The sequence below is a fragment of the Mus caroli genome, unplaced genomic scaffold (genome assembly GCF_978045245.1).
Source record: "Mus caroli unplaced genomic scaffold, Mus_caroli_1 scaffold_19, whole genome shotgun sequence".
In the NCBI taxonomy this organism is placed as follows: domain Eukaryota; kingdom Metazoa; phylum Chordata; class Mammalia; order Rodentia; family Muridae; genus Mus; species Mus caroli.
The window spans coordinates 60162190-60183589 of record NW_028227274.1 but is presented as its reverse complement, the minus strand read 5'-3'; the positions used below and the strand labels follow the sequence as shown (position 1 = coordinate 60183589).

The 21400-nt window shown below is 43.7% G+C and overlaps 1 protein-coding gene across 3 annotated transcripts in view; it reads left to right on the top strand.

The window, feature by feature from the left end:
• The window catches only part of Ablim3 (actin binding LIM protein family member 3), a 122072-nt gene that overhangs the window by 36041 nt on the left and 64631 nt on the right, over positions 1-21400 (top strand). For all 3 annotated transcript variants that reach the window (XR_015046123.1, XR_015046122.1, XM_029471984.2), the window contains one exon: positions 11257-11394. Coding sequence is in view for 1 of the 3 variants with exons in the window: in XM_029471984.2 (XP_029327844.1) it covers positions 11257-11394 (138 nt within the window). In the remaining 2 variants the exon portion in view is untranslated. The remainder of the gene's footprint in view (positions 1-11256; positions 11395-21400) is intronic.

Sequence of the window (21400 nt, the reverse complement as noted above, 5' to 3'; positions counted from 1 at the left end):
TTGACTGCAGCAAAGATCAGAGAGAGGAATGATGGAGGGAAGGGGATGGGAGGGGAAGGAGGGGATAACAAAGGAGAGGCTGGAAGAGGAGTTGGAAAGATGGTTAATGCCCCCATAACCTGGGGGAGGGGAGGCCGACAGCTAGGTCAGGCTCTGTGGAGTAGGGAGATGAGCGTCTACTGAATATCATGAAGGTCTTGAGGGGAACACTGCAGAACGCTGAGCAGTTGGGCCTGGACCTTACACACCGAAGAGAGAGAGCCTTGAGAAATCTGACTATCTCAGAGCTGACAGTGCTTAAATAGCTTCAGTTATTCCATAACGTGTACCCTGCCCTCAGGTGAAATGTCCTTGTCCTGGAACCCAGTGTTCCCCTCAGTTCTGATATAGCCACCATGATGAGGACCATGGGTAACTTCTTCCCTTCTCTGAGCCTTGAGGTTGTGTCTATAAAGACAGAGATGGGCAGATGTGGCAGAGGCTCCCTGGAGATCAGACTGGGGTGAACGGAGATCTACTTTGACTGCCATGGCTCTTAGTCCATCTACCTAGGGCCTCTAGGATCTCAGCCCAGCTCTGTTGAGTGCCTACAGCTTCAGAGAGAGGTTGATCATGGCTAAAAGAAGAAAAAGAAAGGTGGGGGGGGGGGAACCATAGTGATCTATTAGACCTTAAGCACAAATACTAGGCCACCCAAATAAAGCATGTGTGGGAGACATGTCCAAGTCACACAACAGCTGGTCCAAGGGAATTCCCTTAATAACAACCAGGACAGGATATATCAGCATTCCAGAGGGAGGGGGTGGGGAGGGAGCTTAGAAACCTCTGGGTATTTCTAGAAAATTAGATGTTTTCCAGAGTCCCTCCACTCTAATGAGAAAACCGTTGAGTCCTAGGGCTCAGCTTGCTAGCTGATATCCCCAGGACTTCTCTACAGTGTATGGGAGCTTGATGGCTTGCCAGGGTCTCAGGAAGCAAACATTGTATAACTCCTGAAGCCTCTGGCTCGGGGACCAGGGGACTGAGTCACTCAGAGCATGAGGACAATTGCCAATTTCCTAAGGGAGTCCATTTTCCAACATGGTTCCCAGGGCCCTAGACAAAACCCAGATTCTCAGATAAGCTGTGTGGCAAAGGGGCTGCCAGGCTGGACTGAGGTCGCCACGCTCTCCTATTGGCAATGCCCAGGCAGGACCGCGGTCCTGAAGACTCAGCAGGGAGGAAAGCAGTTGTCTTTCTTTTCTGGATGCCCTGGACAAAAGATACTGCTGAGAGAGGATAGAAGAGAAGAATGGACCTCTTCTGGATGGACTGATGCCTGGCACACTCAGCTCCAGCCCTTAGCTGGATGGTGACTTCAGTCACAACAATCATCCCCTCTGGGCCTTGGAACTGTTTGGAGAATTAAATGGTATAAGGACCACGAAGCACTTAGCGCAGGTTTGGCACATGGTAATTGCACAATTAACGTTAGACACCTTTATCCACTTTTCCAGCCTTCTCCGTGTGACTCACTGGGTGTCTGAAGGTGGTGAGGGATAGCAGAACTGGTACTAATTGATGGGAGCCCACTCCAAAATGGAAAAAAAAAATCCCAAGACTGGTAGAGACCCAGTAGAGTCTCCCTTCTCCGTCTGTCACTGTTGCCTGTTCACAGCTATTCTTACACAGCTTTGGGCAGCGAGTTAGTAGAATCCCATAAGCAAGATGGCCAAACAATATTTTTGGAGCATCAAGGGGACTTTTCCTTTACCACCCAACTCGGGTGAATTCCCTCCATTCAGCGAACAAGGCCTCGGGTCAGGAAGGGCAAGGCCAAGAGCCAGGACGACAGGGAGCAGTTTCCTGACTTCAGACTTTCCAAGGCCTGTGACTTCAGAAGAACAGGGGGCGCTTACTGCAAATTCAGATTGTCAGCACAGAGCATGAATTAGGGAGAACAGAACGGGCTCCTCTCCCACAGCTAACAGGGCTATTCCTCTGCCTAGGGACAGGGAGGAGGCTCTCTGGGCAAGAATGGAAAAGGCACATTTAAACTGAGTCCTAAGGAAGAGGCCCAGCGCCAGACGTCTGGATAAAGCCCATGGACACAGGCATAGCCAGCAGCAGACAGGGTGGGAGGGGAGGCAGGAAGGGGTGCAGTGGCTCAAACAGGGTTTCCACTTATCGCAAAAGAGAAACAGATATAGGAAGAGCGACAGAGAGAAAGATAAGAACCTAATTCAAGTAGAGCCAAGGGGAATTATTAGAAATTGGCATGTCCCTGGGTGTGTAGAGCCACTTGTGCCCCCCCCCCCTCATTCATGATGCTTACGGCCATGAAGCCCATTTCAGGTCAAACCCATGTCCTCCCATAGTAGCTGTCAGACAGGGGCAGTGTGTCTGGCCAAGAGCTTGCCGCTCTGACATATGTACCGACAACGTTCTCTGGAAGAAGACAGCCTTGACAGGGAAGCATGCTGCTGAGCCTGGCAGGGCTGCGGCGGATGTTCTGTTGCCTTTAAAGTGGCCTCATGTGTGTCCGTCTGCCTGTGCTCTCAACCTGCTGACATGGGAAACCATGGGCAAGCCAGGCCCCTCTGTGGAGAGGCCTGGGGAATTGAGGAGACTCAGAGCCCCACCCGGCTACAGCTGCCAGCACCTACAGAGTTGGCCTCTCTTGAGGACCCGTGTGCACACCTGCCAAGCTCTGTCTGCCTGTGCCAGGGAAACTGCTCAGGGCTGAAGTGCCCTGGCCTGAGAACAACCATCATGGTTTCTTCATCCTCCCTCAAGGGTGCTAAATGACACAAGCCCTACTCTGCAGCCCAGGATTCTCCCATCATTGTTTCTGGATCTTTTCAAAACGACCTTTTGGAACATAAATGGCCGCTGTTAGAGGAAGGTAGATGCTCCGTTAGCTGTCCATCAGCGCTCCTCTAGAAAAGTATCTGGCAGCAGACCATGCCTCTGGTCAGGGTCTCGGAGTCAGACTGAGTCAGACTGGCCGGCTTCAGGCTCTGACTCTGTGCCTTATTAACTAACTTTGTGACTTTGAACAAGGAGTCTCCGTTCTCTGGGCTTCGGTTTTCTCATCCATAAATGAGGAGAGAGGTGTTCTCCCTTGAGTGAAGGAAACTCTTTGGTGGCAGGGGGGACACGTAGCTTGTTGAGCCCACTTCCAGACAAGTGTGGATTTTACCTATTGCCCTTGCAAACTTGACCTCTGCGCTCACTCCTCTTACATCACCGGGGCTTTTTAAATCTTGTAAACTAACCCTGGCCACCTATGCAGCACAAGAGCTCACATGTCCACTAGGTTTAGAATAACTTCACCTTTGTAAGCTCTCTCGCCACTTTTCCATGACCTGGGCTCTGTGTCAGCCCAGCTGACCTCTGGTTTGCTTACTCTGGTCCAGTTCTATAGCATACATTTGTGCTCTGAGGTAAGTTTCTGTGGTTTGTGCAAGTTTGACAAGCCCCTCTCCCCTAGGCCCTTGCTTATTCGTTTGTTCAGTGATTTTCTGATTCAGTTCTGCAAAGGAAACGGCAGCATGGTGAGATGAACACATACTGCATGCTTGGTGCTGAGAGCAAACTGCTAGACAAGGGTGTGGTCCTTGCCCAAATGGGGCTCCCAGGCCAGCGCATATGAGTGACCTCCCAGTCCCTTTCTGCTCCAAAGGTCTTACTTCAGTGAACATTATTGTCATGGCAGAGACTTGACCCTCCCAGGTAACCAAGAGTAGCCAATCACCCACTTATTCTAGATAAGCACCCGAACTCTCCACCTTGGAAATGGCAGATGTGCTCAAATACACAGGGATGTATCGCAGACAGATCTAGTCTCGTTCCCAGAACAGGAAGGGCCCAATTCATACATTCCTCTGCAGCCCACAGTAATCCTTAAACAGAGAGGTCCTGAGAAGGAAGAGTTTGCTCAAGACAACAAATGGTTTGGAAACCAACAACTTTATTTTGGTAGCCACCAAGAAGGAAAAAAAAAAAAAAAAGAAATCCTTGCTGGATTTGTCCAGCAGTGGGTATGAGAACTAGCCAGGATCAGTGGCTAGCTGGTAGGGGTAATTTTGGAAAAGTTTTTACAATGGTTCAAGGTAAAGATACAGGACTTCTGAAGGCCTTTACAATTAGTCATTGCTTTTTGAGCCCAAGTTATTTTGTCCTAGAGTAACCTGAGCACAATTTAAATGACTTAAACTGTGCCGAGGTACCCTCAGTCTAAAGATAGGGAAATTGAGCTTTCAGCTTTGCACCTTGCTCAGTCAGACTCCCATCAAGTTACAAGGCCATAATCCAAAGCCCACCCCACCCCCAGTGCCAGCAGCCGGATGTGCCATGTGCATTTCTTCTTCCAGTGCAGAGACTGGCGTCTCTGGTCTCCCCTTAGGAAGCTAGATCATGCCAACAGGAGTGTTTCAACTCTGAAGTCAAACCCAGCATCCCATTGTGAGTTGGTGGATCCATTCCTATGCAAACCCCTGGACCTTTCACACAGCCTCTTCATTACCTACAGAGTGCCAGGGATCCACACTTGGGTCTCTTCCGTACTTAGCTAACCCTAGAGTACACACTCAGGGTACTTTGGGTTCCAATAGAGTCAGCGAGCTATAGAGCAGCAGCTGCTACCCCCTGCACCCCGCCTAGGTGTGCATTTCTCTGGGCCCCAGGGCACTGGCAGCTCATTGCTGAAGCAGTGGGTTCTCTGCTTGCTGTCTCACCTTGCAACAGGAAACTCTGCTGTTTTTATTACACTTCTAGCCAATTATTCAAGCTGTTAGACTGTCTCCAAGTTAGCTTTGTTGCTCTCTTAATTAGACTCCAGCATAGCATAGATGCCTCTACTTTTTAAAGACTATCCTAAAGACACTCTATTAAGACTTGGGAACATTTTTATCTCCAAGGTCAAGTGACCCTTGGGGAGAAGAAAGAGAAGATTGCACAGGTGGCCCATGGGTAAAAAGAAGATAACTTCTCGGTTGCAATGCTTACAGGGGGAAACTGTGCCATTATCTGCTTTTAAAGAGACTAATAAATCGGGTAGCATAAAACAGTTTAGTTTAAATGTAGGACCGTTTAGTAGAGAGGATAGAGTATAGGAGAAGATAAACCCAGAAGCAGACCACAAAGGCAAGACCATTTGCAAATTAGAATGAGCCTTATAAATCATATTGTCTATAATGCTCAGTGGACAAAAACGGAGCTGAGGCTCAAGAAATCATAGGATTTATCCAAACATCAGAAAACTAGGCACCGGCGGAGATGAAAACAAAATCCAGATTGCCACCAGCCATCTGAGAGAGAGGCGCATGGAAGCATAGAAAGATAGCCAGGGAGGGAGCACGGGTGCCCATTCGGGCGCTGAATCGGGCTTATTGAAAGCAAACAAATGTTGGTGAGGTTGTAGTGGGGACCCTCACACACAGGTGGCAGGGATAGAAATGAGTGCAGCCACTGAACAAATCAGCATGCAGGTTCCTCAAGAGCTAAAATAAAGAGCTGTCATATGATCCAGCCATACTTCTCATTAGTATGTACTTGAAGGGATCTTCATAGGCATACAGCAGACATATGTGCACCCCATTGTTCAGGAGATAACTGTCCACTAGAGCCAAGCTAAAGAATCAGCTCAGGTGCCCATCAACAGACTAATGGATAAGGAGGATGTTATCTATCTATCTATCTATCTATCTATCTATCTATCTATCTATGCATGTGTGTGTGTATATATATATATATGTGTGTGTGCGTGTGTGTACATATATATATACACATATATGTACATATACATGAATATACTTTACAAATATATGTTTTAGCCATAAAACATTGTTTCATGCATATGTTATTTGCACATATGTACATGTATGTATATGATTTTTAAGTGTGTATGTGTGGCCCTCAGTACATGTATATGAACCACGTGCCCACAGAGTATGGAGTGCCCACAGAGGCCAGAAGAGGGTTTTAGATCCAGTGGACTTGGAGTTAGCAATAATCATGAGCCACCTGTAGTTGGTAGAAATGGAACCCTGGCCCTCTGGAAGAGCAGCCAGTGTTAACCACTGAGCCATCTCTCCAGCCCAAGAAAATCAGTGTTTTCTACAAAGCTTAGAAGCTGTTGTTTTGAGGTCGAATTCAGGACATGTAAGTGTGTGTAAAATTGGTACTAATTACAGATTGGATTTTTCATATAATTTTCAAACTTTGTGGGGGATTTAAAAATGTTTGAGCCAGGAAGTGGTAGTATACATCTCTCATCCCAGCATTCAGGAGATAGAAGCAAGAGGATCTCTGAGTTCTAAGCTAACCTCAGGATTACATTAGAGACACCCTATCTCAAAAAATAAAGATGATAATTTGTGTCAATGGTGGTATCTGAGATCATTTATACATGCTGTTTTCATATTAACAGAACTCAGCCAGGTTTAATCCCTTTAACTCTGCCTGATGTTGTCTTTTTGAAACTGTTACGATTACTTGCATTGTCCAATTATGGCAGCCACTAGCCATGTATGGCTACTTCTATGTAAGCTTATAATAGTCAAAACTAACTCAAAATTCAGTTTCTCAGTTATTCAAGCCACATTTAAAATGTCCAGCAGCTACCTACCGCTGATGGTTAGTAAATTGAACACTGTAGATACCTGTTCTTTCTCTCATCCTGGCATGCACCGCTAGATAGCACTTTCTAAGGGCTGATACCAGTCATGACTCTCACCCAAATAATTCTAAAGGAACTAGAGGTTCCCTGAAAGCATATTGAGAATATATGGCACAATCTATATTCTTAAACTTGGCAATGCCCAGTTACATCACAAACAGAGCTACTATCCCATAAGGCTTGTCACTGGTCTTAATTGATGCTATCAAGGACAGGGTCCTTACATGTGAGATAGTTTGGAAATCTGTATGTCGGTCAACTTGGAATGTAAAAGACCTTTACTCATAAGATAAATGTGATAAACCACAAGGCTAAACCTCACTACTTGATAGGTTTAAAAAGAGTGTGTGTTTGGGGGATGGGAAGAGTAGCCAGGAGAAAGCCAACTGTCAGTCTCAACATTTTTGACATGGGGTAGTTCAGTGACAGAGCTTGCTGGCCATGTGTAAAGCCCCAAGTTCTGTCTGCTGGAATCACAACTAAAATCAAAATCCAAATAAGTCAACATTTCGCAGGAGCTACAGATTGGTGGAGAGGGGACACATGCTCTCTACTCATCCCCCATACACGCCTCCACACACAAAAATAAAGTTAGGATAATTTCTTAATCTAATTAGCCCCAAATACAAAATCTCACTGGAAACAAGATAGCTGCCAGGGCAAGGGCACATGTGGCCTATCTCAGCCCAACCTCCTGACCCAAGAGGTCTTGTTGATACTGTCTGGTTACCAAAAGGTCTTGGAGCTGGGTATGGTGGCATATGCCTTTAAGCCCAGCTCTTGGGAGGTGGGGACAGATGGATCTCTGAAAGTTTCAGGCCAGCCTGATCTGCAAAGCAAGTTCCAGGACAGCCAGGGCTGTTAACACAGAGAAACCCTGTCTGGAGAAACCAAATTAAAAGCAACAAAACCAACCAAACAAAAAATCCACCCCTTTTATACTCAGCCTCCACCAGAAGCCCAAAAGAACTCTTGCAGGGGTGCATGAGTTTCTGCTAATGATCTACTTCTGAGCATCTCACACTCCTGGAGCCCTGACCATGCACAGCATCCTCACGGCAGCATCTGCATCCTGACGTTAGGGGGACAGAGGGACAGAGTTAATGTTTCAGTCCACAATGGTCCATTTTCCTCATCTTCCCCTCTAACTTTATCTCTATCAGACTCAAAGACTGAATTCTGATGGAGGATTTATGCCCACAGTTCCACTTCCCTAAATTAGAAAAAAAAAATTAAGTTGACCTTGAATGGTGCTTCTTGAACTGCAGGGCAGATTGAATCAAAGCCGTAGGTGAGCACGTGTGCTTTGGTTCTGGTGGGAATGTAAGAGCCTTCCAGGCTCACCTCACTGATGGGGACGGCGGTACTGTTTGTTCTGATTTCCTTTCCAGGCCCACAGCTTTGCTTCCCTTGGCAGTGGTATATCACCATGCTGCTCATATGAGTGGGATTTATATTTTCTCACAAGCCAGAGAAGAGAAGGGAGTGTGATATTTTCCAGGGGACCCGGAGCAGAAACTCGAAAGAGAAGAAAAATGGATTAAACATTCTAGGTGAAGAGAATTGTTTTGAGCTATGGAGGCATGGTAGTCATGATTCCAGGCAACATTTCCAGGACACAGGCACACACACACACACACACACACACGCACACATGTGCACTCGCACAAACACACACCTGGGTGCATGCATGGGTGCACACAGAAGCCCGAGAGGATATCAAATCCTCTGCAGCTGGAGTTACAGGAGAACACACACAAACACATGCACATGAATGCATGTACACACACCTACACCTATACAGACACACACACACACACAGACACATACCCCTGGATACGTGTGTGGGTGCAAACAGAGGCCAGAAGAAGATATCAGATCCTATGCTGCTGGAGTTACAGGAGGACACACACACACACACACACACACACCCCTGGGTGCATGCATGGGTGCACACAGAGGCCAGAAGAAGATACCAGAGCCCATGCTGCTGGCGTTACAGGAGGATGTGACCTGCCTGACCCAGGTGAAGCAAGAGCTCCTAACCGCTGAGTCATTGCTCAGCCTCTTGCAGGGCAGTTAATAGACTTTTCCATGTTAACTCATCCAAGTGAGTTCATGGTTCCTTTACCTGGCTAATCAATGCATTTCTTTGATTTACCTTTTCTGTCTTTAACTTAAGTTAGAAAAGAAAAGGATGAGTAACGGAGAGAGAGATTATGAAATTGAGACAAGCATCTTAGTGATGCCCAATAATCTTAGTAGCTGAGAATCAAAAGTATGAGTTCAAGGCCACTGTAACTCACTCACTCTCTCTCTCTCTCTCTCTCTCTCTCTCTCTCTCTCTCTCTCTCTCTCTCTCTCTCTTTCTCTCTCTTTCTCTCTCTCTCATGATCTTCTCTTCTCCAACCCTCGCTACCAAAGTTCTCAGAGTTCAGTTTCAGGGCTAAGCAGCTGGGTCATTGCTCTCCAGCACGCTTGTGATCTGGGACCCTTGTAAGGAAGAAACAATCAGAAGCCCTATTCTTTTGTCTGTAGACAGAGAAGAGTGATGAGGTGAGCTGTAGAAACCATAACCCTGACCATGAAGCTGCCTTGAGAAGGACGTGGGTAACGCCAGATTTAGCTGGGGGAAAACACCGGGTTCCAGATGGGTCCAGTAGGACAGTCTTGGTTGTGCTGCACTAACTAAAGGTCTAGGGTGCCATGACAACAAAGATGGGTCCTTGCTCAAGTTGGATGCTTTTGCATGGATCCAGACTCCAGCATCCTGACACTATCAGGACATCCTTCACTCATAGCTAGGTGAAGAGAAAGAAAATGTACAGATAGAATACTGTCTCCTTGAGGGAAGGCACACACAATTTCCATTCACACCCCATTGGCAAACAAGTCACCATTCAAATGCCAGTGAACAGATTTCAGCTACAACTAGGTTAAGAACCTCTAAAGGATGTGACCTCTGGATCCCTCTGTAGTTCAAGGCTGCTGAGAGGTCAAGAGAATTTATAATCCACTAATCCATGGAGACTGCATGTTCAAGTGGTATTTCCAGGACAAGAGTGGTCCTTCTAACAGCATGAGCGGATGGTGTTTCACTGTGTCTCCAACTCTGAATGGAAATAAAGAAACCGAATAATGTCTCATCAAAAACAACTAAGGCTGCCTCCAAGGGAGATTGGATTCCTCAAAGCCAAAGTTACTTATATGGGGTCATTAATCAGACTCTTAACATCATTTCAACCCTGAGGTCCTGTGGTCTAGGCAGGTAGCTATTATTTAATTCCAAGTGACCAAATTTTAGGATGGGTAAACCACCCTACATCTCTACATAAGCCACCGATGACATCTCAGGGAAAGGGGAGCTCTACAGTAGCCATGAGCAGATCTAAACGGGTGATTCATAGTGAACAGGTATCTGCAGGCTTGCCCAGTGCTAACAGCGGCACTTTACATAAATACGTTGTAGAAAACTCCTAAAGTATTGTTACAGTCATTTCAGAAATTACTGGAAAGTCTGCCTCCATCCAAAGTCAAAACTGATTGAACAACGTCTTTGTGGAACTCAAGCCAACAACTCAAGCAGCAGTTTTTAAAATCAGACATCCTTAACACAATACAACCCAGTGATGCACTGACTGGCGACTTGCAGGCTGAAGCCTGACAGTCGGAAAGTAGCAGAAGTCGCTGTCTTCCCTAACTAAGCAATTACGTCTCTGTGAGAGGAGAAAACCTTGTATATCAGTAAAACCACTGTAGTTTAGAACATACCATGGTCTCAGATATAAGCCAACCATCTTTTAGCACTGCATAGTATGATGGCATGAGAAGTGACCAGGGTCCATAGACAAGGCTGAGGTAAAGTCTCACAGTGCAGCACAGCTGAGCACTGCCAGGAACACCTAGATTCATAACAGATTTGATTTATTATTATTATTATTATTATTATTATTATGCTGCATGTTCAGAAATCTCTGTCTGTTGCCAGATTTTGTTTTGCAACCCTCCCCAACTCAGTCACAGGACCCCATATGAGGCTTTGATCCGAGGTTTAAGGAACTGTAAGAATGGAAAGTATGGTATAGGAAACACAAAATGCTTAATAACCATCTGTTATCATGGTCAAACACTCTATACAATGTATGACGGTCTGTGCTTCCTATGACTGGCAGTGCAGTGGAGTTGACAGGCTATGAAGCATTGTCACTGCAGCCAGGGAGGCATCAAGCAATAGAGCCTTCCTAGCTGATGCCAATGGTCCTTGTCATGTATCTGACCTTTGGCCCAGACCTTGTACAACACATGTCTGTACACTGTTTCCTCTTTCATTTCTCTACATTCAGCAATTTGCTTCTATGATTTCAAGGAAAGGCTATATGCACACCTGAGTCTCTGCCTGTTGGAGGAGGGTAGTAGACTCCTTTCAGAGCCACCAAGTGCCAAGCTTGGCATATACAACATGCTGAGGATGTCTGTTTGGTGGAGGGATAATTTCTACCCTTCCCACATCATATTCTTCTAGTTTTAAGATTATGATGACTTATGACTGACTTTCCAAAGCCTCCTAGACAGTGATCTCTTATTTCTGTCTACAGTTCCTTACCAGCAGAGTCCGTACAGTCCCCGGGGCGGCTCCAATGTCATCCAGTGCTACCGCTGCGGAGACACCTGCAAAGGGGAGGTGGTCCGTGTCCACAACAACCACTTCCACATTCGATGCTTCACTTGTCAAGGTAGGAGGCCCTTTCTCAGCTTGCTTCTCAGATGCTTGGCTGTCCCCTGCCAGCATGTGCCTTGGGATAGGAAGAACAAGTGGTTGACACTGTATAAAGGCCAGAACTCTCTTCAGAGAATTCTCCCTGAGGCAGTGTGGAGCCCATAGGGAGGTTCTAATGAGATTAGAGATGGATGGATGGATGGATGGATGGATGGATGGATGGATGGATGGATGGGGAGGTTAATAGGGGACATGGCTAACTCAAAGAAACAGGGGTTGGCCTGAGAAAAGGACAATCCTTAAGGCTAACTTCTACAGCTTGTGACCATCAATCAACTGGAGAGTGAATGATAGTACAAACTATCATTGGTAAGCTCAGTCTGACTTTGAGATGTGCACCTATTCTGTGGCCATATGCAAGCCCTTAAAGGCTTAAGACCGATGAACGAAAAGATCTGCCTTGACCTTCTTAAGGCTTGTCATTTGCAAACAGATGTTCTGTTTGCTACAGCTTTTACCCACATAGAGCTGACTCACAGTGTCCTACAGCCTACGCCCAGCCTCATTCTGGTTCCCAAACAGAAAGGATCACAGCAGAAGGAAGGGAGAGGGGGTTGGCCAAAAGAGAATCCTGTTGCCCACAAGCCAGGGTCCTGACACACACCTCTCCCCCGGCACCTCCCATCTCTGCCTCCAGGCTGCTAAACTCACAAGCAGACATTCCAGTGAAGAACTGCTTGTGAGTTGGACCTAAAACCTGTGACTTGCACCTGTTCATCCTACGTTTGTGTGTTCAAAGTTGGCTGTGTGCTTTCTGCTCACTGTTCCCTAGGACGGAGCTTTGGGTGTTTGTAACTAGGGCTTCTCATGACAAATGACATCACAGGTCCTCCAATGGAACTTCATCTGAAATGACTCCCACCTGTGTCGTTATCTTGAAGCTTCCTCTTTGATCCATTCTAGTTTGTCAATATTATTCTTAAATCATGATTCTCAGAGTGCAGCATTGTTCTCAAAGGCAGACAAACACAGCAATGTTTCTGTCAATGGGACCCATGCTGACTTCATTTCTTAAGGATCCAATTCTTACCATTAACTTATATTGAATTTATGGTCAATGGAAACTTCCAGATCTCTTCTTATCAATAGCTACCTCAGTCTCATGTATCAGATTGGCTTCCCGTGCCATGAAGAAAAATCCTAAGTTCTTTCCTTTATTCTCCAACTGGGCTTTGCATTGAGCAGTATGTATTTTGTGTTCTCTAATTCATTTTATAGACACACATCTAGGCTGTATCTTGATTTGTGTGGTCTAAATTTCATATTTATATTCAGAACTGGCAGACCCTTTAGTACAAGTGAGCTATACCAGTGTTTTGGTGAGTGACTATTTTGACATCTCAGAAATTGGGGCAGGACAGGAAGTCAAAACAATAAAGATGTATCGTGCGCCTTTGCAATTAATTTTCTAAAGAAAATGTGAGCAGTTACTTTTTGCCCGCGCATGGCTTCTCACTTCCTGGCCTGGCCTGGCCTCATTTCATGTGATGGTGTCAGATCTCCAAGCACAACGAGAAGATTCACTCCCGTGATTGAGACCTTTAACACCCCACCTTGGGACATACTTAATGCCCTGCTATTGACAAAACAAGCCAATAGCCAACCTAGATTTAAGCTCCTGGAGCAACTTTGCCTCTTGTGGGGAAATCTGAAGCCTCAGATCTCAAGGATGTGAACACAGAGAAGGGAATAATTTGGCCATGTCTACAGTCACCACAAGGAGGTTAGAGAGTCTCTTTTGATGGCGATTTTAAGGAGAAAAATAGACCATTATTTTTTTTCTGAATATTTCTAGGTCAGGTGCTTAGAAGTGAGACAAATGACAGGCTTTGGGTTTCCTTTGCAAACAAGGAAGCAGATTTGTTGCCTTCAATAGGCGCCTCATTTACAATTCTGAAATGTCTACGCATGCCTGTTACAGCTACACACTACAATGTGCGGGGATGAAAGGAATGAATCTGCAGAGGTCAGAAACAATCAGGAGAGCTGGTGATGGAACAGCCAGTGCCAGGTTTCATCCCAATGGTTAGTGCAAAGCCACGGAGATAAAAAGCTCTCGACTTCGTGTCTGATGGATTGTGGAGAAAAGCAGACCATGATGGAGCCACCACAGCTGGGAGGTAGTAGGAGACACAGAGTGAGGCCCGATAAGCAGAGTGCCCTTGCACAGTGCATGATGAGAAGTGAGGCCCAGCAGCAGAGTGCCCTCACACAGTGCATGATGGGAAAAGGAAATGCCCCTGGAACCAAGGAGGATAGGAAGCAAGCTTGCCTATGGCTACAGGGCACTAAAATGTCTGTGCAACTGTGGAGAGCCCATCCTTTATGTGACTGGGGGACGACACTGATACTATGTATTTGCTATACATTTATAAGAGTTGAAGAATATTTTGTTTCTATGAAAACTTTTATTATCCATAGGCCACTGATAGAAATGAAAACATAATTGCAAATTGAGAAGCCCACCAAAAAAACCTAACTCTGGAGCAAGGAGGAACATGAAAGTGCATGGGGGAGGGGTCAAAAATAAAACAAATGTTAAATGAAACAAAAAATCTAAAAGTCTCCCAGACAGTTGTTGAACAGCCCAACATCTGATGGGGAAGGAGTGGAAACTTCAAAGTCCATGCCCAAGACAAAACAACTACAAAATAAAACAGAATTTTAAAATAGGAAGGGGTGGGGGGACTAGGAGTTGGAGGTCTTCCTCAGCTACACTAAGTTCTGGGCTAGCCTTGGGTATGTGAGCCCTCTCAGAACAGAATGATAAGAGCTGCAACCATGCACATGCAGATTAGAGGCTCAGATGTGTACTGCTGGGTCTACAGGACAGCTTCCCTATAGATTCAGGGATCCTTGGGGATTGGTTCATGGTGTGACATTACCATTTCTACCTTGATACCAGGATGCCGAGCCTCCTTAATGCTTCTAGAACTGTGGGAAGCCAGGGGTTGTCTCTCAGGAAGACTCCCACCTGGCCCTATCCTCCAGCCCAGTAGAAGTACCTGTGCTCACTGACCAGAGGTCTCCTTAGGTGGACGGAGAGATCCCTGGTTCTCCATCCTTGTTGCAGGCATCAGTGGTGAAATGATTAGTAATGGTAGAGCCAGAGGCTGAGCCAGGTAGGGTAGGATGAGGGCTCAAGGGTGCATGTTGTCTACTAGCACAAGGCTGGACAGGATTAAGATAGGGCACATGCTCAGTCACGGTGTCCTTCTGCTTGTTCCTGCAGCATTTGAACCAGATCTCGACTTGCTCCACGAAGTTGAGTTTGGTGGCCAGGATCTTGCCAGCCTTCTGGTCAGGGTAGGGGTCAACTCTGAAGTGTTCCCTCAGCCCCTAGTGCTGCTCTCGGATGGTTTGGATGGCCTGGTAAATAGGAGAGCAAGGAATGTCCAGTCGCTTCCCTCTTGACTCCATTTCAGATCAGTTCAAGTGTTTTCCACAGTCAGAGATTGAAAGCAACGTTTCACACTTGACAAATAGTAAAAGCCAATGATAATCCTTTTGGAAGGAACTCAGCTCTATTCCAGACCTCAAAGAATTAACATAGAAAAATGAGTAACTCAGAGACAAACTCACAAGCCATAGAGGACAGAGGTGACAGAAACAGTGGAGAGAGCAGAGTGCGTATTAGAATACACATTACCTAATATAGTAATTAGAATATTTGCTATCTAATAACTGTATAATAAAACCCTTCAGGAAAATATAAAAAAAGTAGCCTACATACGTCAGAGTGAAACCTCAGATCTTAGATGATAAAGAGATAATCTCAAGAGTAACCAGAAATAAAAGACAGATCATCTGCATACGAATTGGTAAATAGGCTGACAGTTGACAGTCTAATAGCAACAAACAAGCCAAAAACAGTAGGATGCTCTTTCATGTACTGGTAAAGGGAAAAAAATTGTCAAAGTAGGATTATGTAATCAACAAAACCACTTTTCAAGAAAAAAGGCAACCCCCTCCTCCCCATATAACACCATACTTACTGGTAAAAGACTGAATATTTCCCTCTAAGAGACAGAACAAGCTGGGGATGTCTGATCTCACCACTTCTGTTTAATGATTTATTGGGTTAGGCAAGAAAATTAAATAAAAAGTATACAAGCTGAGAAGAAAGGATGGAAAGGGTACCCACGGCAGATAAGATGATCGTATGTATAGCCAAACCTATGTAATGCATGGAAAAAAAAACAATCAGAACTGGGAAAATAAAACACAAGATCAACATTCCAAAACCATTTGTGCGTTTATGCACCGGCGATGAGCGCTCTGAAAGGAAAGATAAGAGAGCTAGAGAGGTAGCAGTTCAGTGGCAGAACACTTGCCTGCTATACACAAGGTTCTGGGTCCAATTCCCAGCAACGCTAACGATAAAATAAAACTGAGGAAACAGTCACAAGGGGCTGCTGAGATGGCTCCGTGGGTAAAGGTGCTTGCAGACAAATCTGTCAGTCTTTGAGTTCAATCCGAGGAACCTGCATGGTGGAAAGAGAGAATTGATTCCTACTGGTTGTCCCCTGACCTTCACACATGAACTACATCACACACACACACACACACACACACACACTAAATAAATAAATAAATAAATAAATAAATAAATAAATAAACTTTTTTATAAAACTATTTATGATAGTAAATATATACAAATAAATATAACAAAACATAAGAATTATAAATGATATCTAGTGTAGTGGCACACAGTATCAATAGTGTTCACATGGTAGAGAGAAAATGGGGAAGGGCAGGGAGAGAGAACTCCTTATAAGGGAACTAATAATGCCACTGCATACAAAACTCTACCCACAAGACCTCATCCAAATCTAAACCTAATTACCTTATGACAGCCATCCCCAAATACCATCAGCAATGGAGGCCAAGGCTTCAACATATGTTTTTTGAGATGGCATAAATCACTCCATAAAATCCATATCAAATTACAAAGAGCAAGCGATGAAAAATAACATCAAGGATCCAACACTTCTCACGTTAAAGACTTAGTACAAAGCTGAGCTGCTAGCATAGCACATGAATTGACATACCAATCAATAGAATAGAATCAAGTGTCCAGAAATAAACCCTTATATTGATGGCCAGTTGATTTTCAACAAGGGTGCCAGGATAATTCAATAGAGAAAGAGAAAGAAAGAAAAAAAGAACAGTCTTTTCTATAAGTGGTTCCAGGAAAACTGGATATTCACAGGCAAAAGGAAATTTTTAAAAAGACAGAAAATAGATTGTTTCTTACAAACACATAAAAATTATTAACTCAAAATGGTTCAAAGACAAACATATGAGTGAAACTGTAAAATTTTAAAGAGAAAATAGATGACTAGATCTTTGTGTCCTTGAGCATGGCACAGGCTTCTCAGAAAATATAAAAGGACACTCGGCAAAGGAAAAGTAGGCAAATTAAACATCATCAAAGCTTCATCATTTTATGCTATAAAAATACACTTGAATATGTTTTGAGACCAGTTCTCATTATGTAGTTCTGGGTAGCCTATAACACACTGTATAAACCAGGCTGACCTCAAACTCACAGAGATTCACCTGCCTCTGCCTCCCAAGAGCTAACAATAAGGAGTATGCTACCATGCCTGGCCAAAATACAACCTTAAGAATGTGAACAGGTAACACCCGAAATAGAAGAAAACATTTTCTCATCAGATACTAACCAAACACTGGGTCCAAGCTTTGTAAGGAATTCTTAGAATGTAACAAATTTCAATAACCCACTTTCAAAATGGATGAAGGATCTATAATGACATTTCTTCAAATAATTATACAGACATCCCATAGACACATAAAAATGTTCAATATTATTAGAATTCAAAGACATCCAATCAACCACAATGCCAAGGTCCCATACATAAGGATGGCTAAAATTAGAAATGCCTAATATAAGTGTTGAGGATGTAGAGATGTCGGGACCCTTGTCTGTGCGTAGGAATAAAAACAGTCATCTGTTTCAGAGACTGCCTGGCAGTTTCTCAGAAGGTTAAGCATAGAACTACAACTGCCGTTCCTCAGTGGGTTTCATTTCAAGAAAAATGAAAGCAGTTTGAGGAGAGGGTTGACAATAATAAAAGCCTGGATCCCCAAAACCCATGTGAGATGCAGAGCTGATCCAAGGGGTCATGAGACAGGAAGTGGAGACAAGCAGATTCATAGGAACTTATGACCAGTTGGCCTGCTGTGTGGAAGAGCCACAGGCCAAACAAAAGTTAGAAGGCACCTAAGGACTGACAGCCAAGGTTGTCCTTTGACCTCCATACGTGTGCCATGCATGCAGGTACCTATATCTTCCACATACACAAATGCATATACATGTACACAAAAAGAGTCATGAAAACAATTTCACACAAAACATACGTGAATGTTCATAGTAGTACTCTTATAGTGGTTGAAAGGGGGAACATCAAATATCCATCAACTGATGAGCTGATAAATAAAACACCCTTTGTCTATACAATAGAATATTATTGAGCAATAGCTTTCTGTGAAATACATTCTCTAATGGAGATGAACCTTGAAACACACAGGAAACACATCACAAATACGTGTTTGGGTCCATGTATATGAACTGCTCAGAATAAGCAAGATTAGTGGTTCCGTGCAGCTGGAAGAGGTTGAAGAAATGTAGGGACTGACTTTAATGGGTTTATTGTATATTTTGGATACAATGAAAATACCAAGTATGCTAAAGTATACTAAATATGGATGAGTTATACATGTTTAAGTAGTTGAATTTTATATTGTGTGAATCGTATGTTGTTGAAACTGCTCGAAGAACACTTCGAGAAAAGAAGACTGAATTTTTGTTTCAACAGACCCTCAGTAGATGAAATTTTGGAATATGTTCTGTAGGCAGAAGGAAAGCAGCCCAAAGATGGGAAAGATGAGATGTAAGATGAAATCACTAGAAAAAAAATCTTAATGGAAAATAGAAGATGCTTAGCAGTGATGGGAGATAAGGAAATGATGTGTGAAATATGTTGGAAAATGTTAAGTGAGTCTCAGGAAATGCTGAATAGCCTTAATAATGACAACAGAGAAGAAGTTTGAACATTAGTGAGCCAAATACCCACCCATATCTAGAAGTTTAAACAGCAAATGAATGTGAGGAAAACAGGGGGAAAGGAATAGTAGATACCATCCAAAAAAAATTACAGCAGACAGATGAACAAAGCAAAAGGTGATTCGAGTGATTGAAAAAAATCATTTAAATAAAGAGAAGAGATATGCAAATGGATGGTGGAAAAGTTAAAACAGAAAGATACTACAAGCGAAAACATAACATTGTAGTTATATATACATAGCTATATATCATACATAAGTATACATATATATACACATATACATATATATACATGTATATATATAGTTATAACATATGGTTATAGTGAAAACAACATTATCAACAGTGTCAGTATAATAGATTTTAAACTTGAGTTAAACAAAAATTGATCATGTCAAAATGAAACAGACCAAAACTTACTCAAAAAAAATGTGAAAAGCTGAGTGGTCCTGTAGCTCCCCAATTAAACCACTGGATCTTCAGTTAAAACTCTTCGGCAAAAGAAAGGGGGTTCATCAGCAAAGAACTGGGGAAGTAGACTCTCTTAAGTTTGCAACGCCCTCCCCCAAGTGAAGTGATGTGCCCAGACTGAGCTCATCGATGGCCAATTCTTCCCACCCAGACTGTGTTCATCAATGATTTATTCTACCACATCCCCACCCTAAACCATAAAAGGACAATGTACATCCACTGGCACTTCTAGACTTAACTGTCAAGCCACAGAAGTGTAAGAAGGGGGCAGGTTAGTGAGCGCCACAAGGTACAGCCAGAGGAAAAAAATCAAACTCTAAAGAACTTTAGAGGGCAGGTGACCCAATTTCTTCAGGAAATGCATTACAAACAGAAGGATGGGAGGGAAGAGGACTTTGAAGATAACAAGATCCATTGTGCTTGTGTGGACCTTGAAAAACCTTGAATTGAACAGCCAATCACCAAAATGGAGAATGATGAAGAGGTAATTGGGGAAAATGGAATAGCCCAGATGCTGCCTTTGTAGTTATTACTTTTAACGACTAGGTTATTGTGGTTATTCTTCTAAAGGGTTCTAATACTTTAGAGATGCCTTTTGAGATAGGAATACCAAGAAGGAAATCATGAGCCAGGTATGCTGCTCCACGCCTTTTCTACTGCCTGTACCCGGGAGGTAGAAGTGGGAAGAGCAGCATTTAAGGCCTGCCTTATCTAACAAGCAAGTTTAAGGCAAGCCTGGGCAACCTAATGAGACTCTATCAAAAAAAAAAAAAAAAAAAAAAAGACAGGGGAGGGCCAGGACTTTAGCTCAGCAGTAGAGTGTTTATCTACATTGTACAAGGTTTTTGAGACAGAGTGACCAAGGGAGAAAATATCAATCTTACAAACTTGCACAAGATTTTTTGTCAAAAATTAGAAAAATTCTAAGTTTGTAAGACATCATAGGAAATATATATATTCATCTAAGTTAAAGAGCTAGGCATGAAAAAGATGGCAGTGTGGGGCTGGAGAGATGGCTCAGAGGTTAAGAGCATTTGATTGCTCTTGCAGAGGACCAGAATCTTGTTCCTGGCACCTACATGGTAGCGCACAAACATCTGTAACTCCAGTTCCATGGGGTTTTATGTCCTTGTTTGATCTCTGAGGGCACCAGGCATGCACATAGTGCACAGACATACATACAGGCAAAGACATTCATACACAGGGAATAAAATAAATACAACTAAAAATAAATTTAAGATGGCAGTGCTATACTGGATGAACTATGAATGCAAAGAAATTCTAGTGCATAAAGTTTCCCATGGAAAATTAGGAGTCTGTTAAAATTGAATTCTTAGCAAAGAGTCTGTGCCTGTCCATGACCCTGAAGAACAAGGGCAAAGCCAAGGGCCTATTCTAGTAACTATATCCCCACCTGTTGTTAGTGTGTACATTATTAAGTTATTGGAATAAGGATGGGTAATCAGGCCAGTAGAGCTGCATATGGAACCAGAAGAAAGGCACATGAGGAACCTGGTCTGTTGCTGGCCAGTGGAGAACAATTAAGCTGCTTCATAAACAACACAGACATGTGATTAACTGTCCATGTGGGGGAAATTACATCCCTACTGTATGTCCCTCACTAATGACAATTCCAGATGGGTGGGACAGCAGCCATATGAAAAGCCATACAACTAAACTTCTAGAAAACAACCTCAAGACATCCTTTTCGGATGTCGGACGGAGTAAAGAATCATTTCTTAAATGTAACACAGAGCATTCAAGTCACAGAGAAACCAAAGATAAACCTAACCATAAAAAACTGAGGGTGTGAGTTCATCAGAAGACGTAAAGGGGAGAAGACTGGAGTTCCAGGTGTTAACAGGAACCGGTGAGAGGGACTCGGTTTTGAGAGAGGAAAAACACCACTAAAGGTTTCAATGGGTAAAAGATGTTAGCACATTTTTCCATGCAGGAAATACAAATGGCCCATAAATATGAAAATATTCTCAAATTCACTAATCATCAGAAAATGAAATTTAGAGTCACACTCTGATGTTGTCTCACATGGGTCATATTGTCAAGTCGGGTCTCCCCAAGTGTTGGCAATACTGTGGCTCTATGGGGTCTTCTGGTGGGAACGTTAAATACAAACTGCAACAACGACAAAAACCTAGAATGTAATAGTGATGCTCTCAGTAGCATATTTATAAGAGTAGCACTTGTTAAAGCTTAGGTTCTCAGCGGAGGGAGAGCGCCTGTAGCCTCATCCTCCTCCAGCAAATCTTACACACACAGTGCCCAAAAACTGAGCAAGGCAACGAAGGGTCCAGCAGTGTCGACCCCAGACACAGCCTATACTAGATAATCTACTGTGCCTGGATATATCATAAATGATAAAACTATAAGGAAAAGCGAAAGG